The following is a 9,185-nucleotide window of genomic DNA, read 5'->3' as shown; positions in this document are numbered from 1 at the left end:
GTGTGTCTCCAGTCCACTAGACCCACCCACAGGAATGAGTGCCCAGCCGTGGAGCCACCAGGAGTAGTTTGTTTGACAAGCTGTACATCCAATGTTGTGAAATAACTTTGCTTATAGCTGTTGCTCTCCTCTCCCAGGTCAGATGCCAGAACCCCCCGCCCCCCTCCCACGGTGTGAGTGAGATCTATGTATTTTCTGACGGCTGGGTTGGGGTGGTAGCGTTTTAACTCCAGTCAGAGTTTTGCTGAAGGGTTGAGGTCTTTCTGTGAGGAGGGTTAGAGAGGGTCTAGCGTCTCCTAACGGGACCTTGGATCTGCGAACAGAGGACAGAACAGGATTCCTATAGTGACACATGGTCCAGAGTGACAGGGACATCTGCTGCAGCGCCAGCCCAGGGACAGGGAGAGGAAAGGAGGGGGTGGGGGGGGGCACTGGGGCGCTGGACATTCCTTTCACAGGGGTGTGGAGAGAGCAGATATTCTGGGATACCGCTGCCAGCACTTCGCAGGGAGACGCGTTTCTGTAGCGTTTTTCTAAAGCAGAATTATCTTCGGGAGAACTGAAGTGTGAACTCTTAAAGGTGTTACTGTTGGATCGAGGAAGTAGGGAGGGACGCGTTTGTTTTTTTCTTTCGTCTCGTCCTCAAAGTGATGAGGTATGAAGGTGTTAGTTGGCTGGACCTTTAAAGTGCTGGATCCAGTTTCCTCCCAGTCCTCCTGACCCGTCGCCTGCCGGAGCTGAGAGAGAGAAATAGAGACCTACTGGATCAGAGAGAGAGCCCTAGTACCACAGAGAGGAACGTCAGAGAATCGTAGATCGTTAGAGGATCCTCATGTCTTTACGACCAGATCTTTCTTAACGTAACCCGCTGTACATGGGCAAGGATCTACTTTCTTAACGTAACCCGCTGTACATGGGCAAGGATCTACTTTCTTAACATAACCCGCTGTACATGGGCATGGATCTACTTTCTTAACATAACCCGTTGTACATGGGCAAGGATCTACTTTCTTAACATAACCCGCTGTACATGGGCAAGGATCTACTTTCTTAACATAACCCGCTGTACATGGGCAAGGATCTACTTTCTTAACATAACCCGCTGTACATGGGCAAGGATCTACTTTCTTAACATAACCCGCTGTACATGGGCAAGGATCTACTTTCTTAACATAACCCGCTGTACATGGGCAAGGATCTACTTTCTTGGTCCTCCACTGAAAGCCAAACAACACCTAAGCGGATGAATATTTTTATGAGGCACCTCCTTGTAGCAGAGATGGGCCAGGACCAAACCAAGCAGCAGGTAGAGAAAGGCTTAAAGCTGTACCAGGCCAATCAGACTGACAAAGCCCTGCATGTCTGGACCAAGGTGCTGGAGAAGACCTCAGACCCCGGGGGGAAGTTCAGAGTGCTGGGCTGTCTCATCACCGCCCACTCGGAGATGGGAAAGTATAAAGAGATGCTCAAGGTAAGAGAGAGAGAGAGAGAGAGAGAGAGCAAGAGAGAGAGAGAGAGCGAGCGAGAGAGAGAGAGAGAGAGAGAGAGAGGGGAGAGACAGAGAGAGGGGAGAGAGAGAGAGAGGGGAGAGAGAGAGAGAGGGGAGAGAGAGAGAGAGAGAGAGAGAGAGAGAGAGAGAGAGAGAGAGAGAGAATCTCTGTCAAGTTCACTAGCCATGATGGAGTAGATTTGTTCTAATTTCTCATCAGTTCAACGACCTGTTATTGAAGCGTTGAGAGATGTTAGCTATTTGGGTAGCATGTCAGACACATTCCACATCCTGATTGAACAGTTGGTATTAGGCGTTAGTTGAGTTAGGCAAAAACAATTTCATAAGATAGACTTTGTAGTATGATCCACTGATTTCCTCCAAGTCCTGTATGTATTATATCATGGATATATTGAAGTGTCCATCTTTTGGGATTATAACGCAGCACTTTCAATTTGAGCAGCAAGGGTTGGAACTGAAATTATTTTCCAATCGTTTTGTTCTGAACAGAACCCCCCCCCCTAAAATATATTTATGTTCCACTGTTCCAAGCAACAAAATAAAGTTATGAACCGGTTCGAAAAACAAAAAGTACCGGTTAATATCGTTCCTTTCTGTTCCTTTTTCAACCTGAAATCAACAGTTGTTTACATTTAGCTCATTAAATCACTTCACCAATCAGTGCAGATGGAACAGGCCAGCTGGTTGTTTAGACCAATCAGTGCAGATGGAACAGGCCAGCTAGTTGTTTAGACCAATCAGTGCAGATGGAGAAGGCCAGCTAGTTGTTTAGACCAATCAGTGCAGATGGAGAAGGCCAGCTGGTTGTTTAGACCAATCAGTGCAGATGGAACAGGCCAGCTAGTTGTTTACACCAATCAGTGCAGATGGAACAGGCCAGCTAGTTGTTTAGACCAATCAGTGCAGATGGAACCGGCCAGCTAGTTGTTTAGACCAATCAGTGCAGATGGAACAGGCCAGCTAGTTGTTTAGACCAACCAGTGCGGATGGAGCAGGCCAGCTAGTTGTTTAGACCAATCAGTGCAGATGGAACAGGCCAGCTAGTTGTTTAGACCTATCAGTGCAGATGGAAAAGGCCAGCTAGTTGTTTAGACCAATCAGTGCAGATGGAGAAGGCCAGCTAGTTGTTTAGACCAATCAGTGCAGATGGAGAAGGCCAGCTAGTTGTTTAGACCAATCAGTGCAGATGGAGCAGGCCAGCTAGTTGTTTAGACCAATCAGTGCAGATGGAACCCGGCCAGCTAGTTGTTTAGACCAATCAGTGCAGATGGAGCAGGCCAGCTAGTTGTTTAGACCAATCAGTGCAGATGGAACAGGCCAGCTAGTTGTTTAGACCAATCAGTGCAGATGGAGCAGGCCAGCTAGTTGTTTAGACCAATCAGTGCAGATGGAGAAGGCCAGCTAGTTGTTTAGACCAATCAGTGCAGATGGAGAAGGCCAGCTAGTTGTTTACACCAATCAGTGCAGATGGAACCGGCCAGCTAGTTGTTTACACCAATCAGTGCAGATGGACCCGGCCAGCTAGTTGTTTAGACCAATCAGTGCAGATGGAACCGGCCAGCTAGTTGTTTAGACCAATCAGTGCAGATGGAGAAGGCCAGCTAGTTGTTTAGACCAATCAGTGCAGATGGAGCCGGCCAGCTAGTTGTTTAGACCAATCAGTGCAGATGGAACAGGCCAGCTAGTTGTTTAGACCAATCAGTGCAGATGGAGAAGGCCAGCTAGTTGTTTAGACCAATCAGTGCAGATGGAACGACAGCTAGTTTTTTAGATGCATGATGGACACACAAGTGTAGCCTATGGAGCAAGACGCAACTGAAATTTTGCGGGTGAGGAGAGAGCAAGAAAGGGTTGAGGAGGAGGCTTGTAGTGTAACTGTATAGCTTCGTCCTTCTCCTCGCCCCTCCCTGGGCTCGAAACAGGGACCCTCGCCCCCACCTGGGCTCATACCAGGAACCCTCTGAACCAGAGACCCTCGCCCCAACCTGGGCTCGAACCAGGAACCCTCTGAACCAGGGACCCTCGCCCCTACCTCGCCTCGAACCAGGGACCCTCTGCACACATCAACAACAGTCACCCACGAAGCATCATTACCCATCGCTCCACAAAAGCCGCGGCCCTTGCAGAGCAAAGGGGAACAACTACTTCAAGGTCTCAGAGCGAGTGACGCCACCGATTGAAATGCTATTAGCTAGCCATTTCACACCGGTTACACCAGCACTGGGTATCTTCTTATGACATTTATTATCTGAATTAGGGCCACAGATTTATACCTATGAGGTGCGGCTTCCATGGACGAACGTTGAATAACTAGCTAACACGCTTGTGTGTGCAGAGCAGCACCAGAATAAAAAACACGTCTTACCTTTTTGTAGTTAATAAATGCAACGTGAAACATGATCACTAGGCCTATAGTATTAGTACTAGTTAATGCGTGATAACTAGTCCTATAGTATTAGTACTAGTTAATGCGTGACACTGGAATAAGTTTCTGAGTGACAGAGTGAGGGCTTTGCATAGGTGCTTTGTTGCATTTTTTTTGTGGGACTGAAAAAAATGCCTGGAATGTAAAAGACGGCTCTGTTCCGGAACAGTATGGATCACTTTCGTACTGGGTTCCATTTCTGTTCTTTTCCGGATTTTCAGTTCTGTTCCTTGAACCGGTTCCAAGAATGCATGTAGTTTTAAACTGAAATGGCAGTAAATCTGCTGTGAGGTTGTGTGGAGAGATATGATGAGGGGATGCTGCTGTTGCCATTAATTGAATGTGTCATCATGGTGGATGCCAGGGAGATACATTCTCCAGCGCTTCCATTGCAGCATTTCAACATGGTGTTGTTTCAAACCTTTCCTCCTGGGATTATCCATAGAAATAGATTGAACTAGAATGGACTAAGCCCCTACGACCATGGAAATCTGACTGTAGTACATTCTGTTTCTATGGCGTTACCTAAACGGAATCCGGAGGAGCATCAGGGGGTTAATGTGTGGCTTCCATAGGATACAGGCGACGGGGGGCACAGAGAGAGCCTTGCAACCAGAGCTTGGATACGGGTCTTGTTGATGACATAAAACTCCCTACTCACTCCTATACCAACGGCTTCATTAAGTTAGTTACGGGGCCCCGAAACGGGAGACTGTGACTTAAAACTTGAACTTCTGTAACCCTGATGTGTTAGGGGTGGCTCAATTGTTCTTTATATTTAGGTACATGACATCATTTTTTAAATAATAATATTCCATTACTTCTATCCAATCAAAAGGTTTTGTTTCGTGACTGCAAGGCCAGTCCCCAAGCTACAGATTAGGCCTAGTGCTGGACTAAAAACACTTTCAATAGAGATCTGTCAAGATGGCATATAGTGTTATCTAAATGGTGTCTATAGTGTTATCTAAATGGTGTCTATAGTGTTATCTAATTGGTGTCTATAGTGTTATCTAATTGGTGTCTATAGTGTTATCTACATTGTGTCTATAGTGTTATCTACATTGTGTCCATAGTGTTAGTTATCTACATTGTGTCTATAGTGTTAGTTATCTACATTGTGTCCATAGTGTTATCTACATTGTGTCTATAGTGTTATCTACATTGTGTCTATAGTGTTATCTAAATGGTGTCTATAGTGTTATCTAAATGGTGTCTATAGTGTTATCTAATTGGTGTCTATAGTGTTATCTAATTGGTGTCTATAGTGTTATCTACATTGTGTCTATAGTGTTATCTACATTGTGTCCATAGTGTTAGTTATCTACATTGTGTCTATAGTGTTAGTTATCTACATTGTGTCCATAGTGTTAGTTATCTACAATGTGTCCATAGTGTTAGTTATCTACATTGTGTCCATAGTGTTAGTTATCTACATTGTGTCCATAGTGTTAGTTATCTATATTGTGTCTATAGTGTTATCTACATTGTGTCTATAGTGTTAGTTATCTACATTGTGTCCATAGTGTTAGTTATCTACATTGTGTCCATAGTGTTAGTTATCTACAATGTGTCTATAGTGTTAGTTATCTATATTGTGTCTATAGTGTTATCTACATTGTGTCTATAGTGTTAGTTATCTACATTGTGTCCATAGTGTTAGTTATCTATATTGTGTCTATAGTGTTAGTTATCTACATTGTGTCTATAGTGTTATCTACATTGTGTCTATAGTGTTAGTTATCTACATTGTGTCTATAGTGTTATCTACATTGTGTCCATAGTGTTAGTTATCTATATTGTGTCCATAGTGTTAGTTATCTACAATGTGTCTATAGTGTTAGTTATCTATATTGTGTCTATAGTGTTAGTTATCTACATTGTGTCCATAGTGTTAGTTATCTACATTGTGTCCATAGTGTTAGTTATCTACATTGTGTCCATAGTGTTAGTTATCTACAATGTGTCTATAGTGTTAGTTATCTATATTGTGTCTATAGTGTTATCTACATTGTGTCTATAGTGTTAGTTATCTACATTGTGTCTATAGTGTTATCTACATTGTGTCTATAGTGTTAGTTATCTATATTGTGTCTATAGTGTTATCTACATTGTGTCTATAGTGTTATCTAAATTGTGTCTATAGTGTTAGTTATCTACATTGTGTCCATAGTGTTAGTTATCTACATTGTGTCCATAGTGTTAGTTATCTACATTGTGTCCATAGTGTTATCTACATTGTGTCTATAGTGTTATCTAAATTGTGTCTATAGTGTTAGTTATCTACATTGTGTCCATAGTGTTAGTTATCTACATTGTGTCTATAGTGTTAGTTATCTACAATGTGTCTATAGTGTTAGTTATCTACATTGTGTCTATAGTGTTATCTACATTGTGTCTATAGTGTTAGTTATCTACATTGTGTCCATAGTGTTAGTTATCTACATTGTGTCCATAGTGTTAGTTATCTACATTGTGTCCATAGTGTTAGTTATCTACATTGTGTCCATAGTGTTAGTTATCTACAATGTGTCTATAGTGTTAGTTATCTATATTGTGTCTATAGTGTTATCTACATTGTGTCTATAGTGTTATCTACATTGTGTCTATAGTGTTATCTACATTGTGTCTATAGTGTTATCTAAATTGTGTCTATAGTGTTAGTTATCTACATTGTGTCCATAGTGTTAGTTATCTACATTGTGTCCATAGTGTTAGTTATCTACATTGTCTATAGTGTTAGTTATCTACATTGTGTCTATAGTGTTATCTACATTGTGTCTATAGTGTTATCTATATTGTGTCTATAGTGTTAGTTATCTACATTGTGTCCATAGTGTTAGTTATCTACATTGTGTCCATAGTGTTATCTACAATGTGTCTATAGTGTTATCTACATTGTGTCTATAGTGTTATCTACATTGTGTCTATAGTGTTATCTACATTGTGTCTATAGTGTTATCTACATTGTGTCTATAGTGTTATCTATATTGTGTCTATAGTGTTAGTTATCTAAATTGTGTCTATAGTGTTAGTTATCTATATTGTGTCTATAGTGTTAGTTATCTACATTGTGTCTATAGTGTTATCTACATTGTGTCTATAGTGTTAGTTATCTAAATTGTGTCTATAGTGTTAGTTATCTATATTGTGTCTATAGTGTTATCTACATTGTGTCTATAGTGTTATCTACATTGTGTCTATAGTGTTATCTACATTGTGTCTATAGTGTTAGTTATCTACATTGTGTCCATAGTGTTAGTTATCTACATTGTGTCCATAGTGTTAGTTATCTACATTGTGTCCATAGTGTTAGTTATCTACATTGTGTCTATAGTGTTAGTTATCTACATTGTGTCTAGTGTTAGTTATCTACATTGTGTCTATAGTGTTAGTTATCTACATTGTGTCTATAGTGTTATCTAAATTGTGTCTATAGTGTTAGTTATCTACATTGTTCCTACTCTCCCTCCCTCTCCCTCCCTCCCTCCCTCCCTCCCTCCCTCCCTCCCTCCCTCCCTCAGTATGCCTTGGCCCAGATAGACACAGCCAGGGAGATGGAGGACCCAGACTACCTGACTGAGGGCTACCTTAACCTGGCTCGGAGCAACGAGAAGCTGTGTGACTTCCAGAAGACTGTGTCCTACTGTAAGACCTGCCTCAACATGCAGGGAACCACTGTCAGTCTGCAACTTAACGGACAGGTGGGTCTCAGCAATAATATTATTATACTGTAATATATGCTGTTTCACCTTATTTCCTGTTGCCAGACAAAACACGCCACATACACAATGATGGCAGAAAACAAAACAAAAAACAATAAACAACACGTTCTTACAATAAGAGACAAAACAACAGGAAAATAAAGAGAAAAGGACCTCTGGAGTTCTGGGACCTCTGGATGTCTGGGACCTCTGGAGTTCTGGGACCTCTGGATGTCTGGGACCTCTGGAAGTCTGGGACCTCTGGAAGTTTGGGACCTCTGGAAGTCTGGGACCTCTGGATGTCTGGGACCTCTGGATGTCTGGGACCTCTGGATGTCTGGGACCTCTGGGACCTCTGGATGTCTGGGACCTCTGGATGTCTGGGACCTCTGGGACCTCTGGATGTCTGGGACCTCTGGATGTCTGGGACCTCTGGACGGCTGGGACCTCTGGACGGCTGGGACCTCTGGATGTCTGGGACCTCTGGATGTCTGGTACCTCAATGTCTGGGACCTCTGGACGTCTGAGACCTCTGGACGTCTGGGACCTCTGGACGGCTGGGACCTCTGGACGGCTGGGACCTCTGGACGGCTGGGACCTCTGGACGGCTGGAACCTCTGGACGGCTGGGACCTCTGGACGTCTGGGACCTCTGGACGTCTGGGACCTCTGGACGTCTGGGATCTCTGGACGTCTGGGACCTCTGGACGTCTGGGACCTCTGGATGTCTGAGACCTCTGGACGTCTGAGACCTCTGGATGTCTGGGACCTCTGGATGTCTGGGACCTCTGGACGGCTGGGACCTCTGGATGGCTGGGACCTCTGGATGTCCGGGACCTCTGGATGTCCGGGACCTCTGGATGTCTGGGACCTCAATGTCTGGGACCTCTGGACGGCTGGGACCTCTGGATGTCTGGGACCTCAATGTCTGGGACCTCTGGACGGCTGGGACGTCTGGACGGCTGGGACCTCTGGATGGCTGGGACCTCTGGATGGCTGGGACCTCTGGAAGTCCGGGACCTCTGGATGTCTAGGACCTCTGGATGTCTGGGACCTCTGGACGGCTGGGACCTCTGGATGGCTGGGACCTCTGGAAGTCCAGGACCTCTGGATGTCTGGGACCTCTGGATGTCTGGGACCTCTGGATGTCTGGGACCTCTGGATGTCTGGGACCTCTGGATGTCTGGGACCTCTGGATGTCTGGGACCTCTGGATGTCGGGGACCTCTGGATGTCTGGGACCTCTGGACGGCTGGGACCTCTGGACGTCTGGGACCTCTGGATGTCTGGGACCTCTGGACGGCTGGGACCTCTGGAAGTCCGGGACCTCTGGATGTCCGGGACCTCTGGATGTCCGGGACCTCTGGATGTCCGGGACCTCTGGACGGCTGGCACCTCTGGACGGCTGGCACCTCTGGACGGCTGGGACCTCTGGACGGCTGGGACCTCTGGACGGCTGGCACCTCTGGACGGCTGGCACCTCTGGACGGCTGGGACCTCTGGACGGCTGGCACCTCTGGACGGCTGGCACCTCTGGACGGCTGGCAC

At 45.0% G+C, this 9,185-nt stretch overlaps 1 protein-coding gene across 1 annotated transcript in view; it reads left to right on the top strand.

Annotated features, from left to right (window-relative positions):
* Window positions 1–478: 478 nt before the first annotated feature.
* rapsn (receptor-associated protein of the synapse, 43kD) overlaps window positions 479–9,185 on the top strand; it is a 32,552-nt gene continuing 23,845 nt past the window's right edge. Inside the window, exons 1-2 of the mRNA XM_055933036.1 lie at window positions 479–1,471; window positions 7,460–7,639. Coding sequence (XP_055789011.1) covers window positions 1,187–1,471; window positions 7,460–7,639 — 465 coding nt within the window. The 5' untranslated portion in view covers window positions 479–1,186. The remainder of the gene's footprint in view (window positions 1,472–7,459; window positions 7,640–9,185) is intronic.

The sequence above is a fragment of the Salvelinus fontinalis genome, chromosome 9, assembly GCF_029448725.1.
Source record: "Salvelinus fontinalis isolate EN_2023a chromosome 9, ASM2944872v1, whole genome shotgun sequence".
NCBI classification, from domain to species: domain Eukaryota; kingdom Metazoa; phylum Chordata; class Actinopteri; order Salmoniformes; family Salmonidae; genus Salvelinus; species Salvelinus fontinalis.
This window is presented reverse-complemented; position numbering and strand designations above follow the sequence as displayed.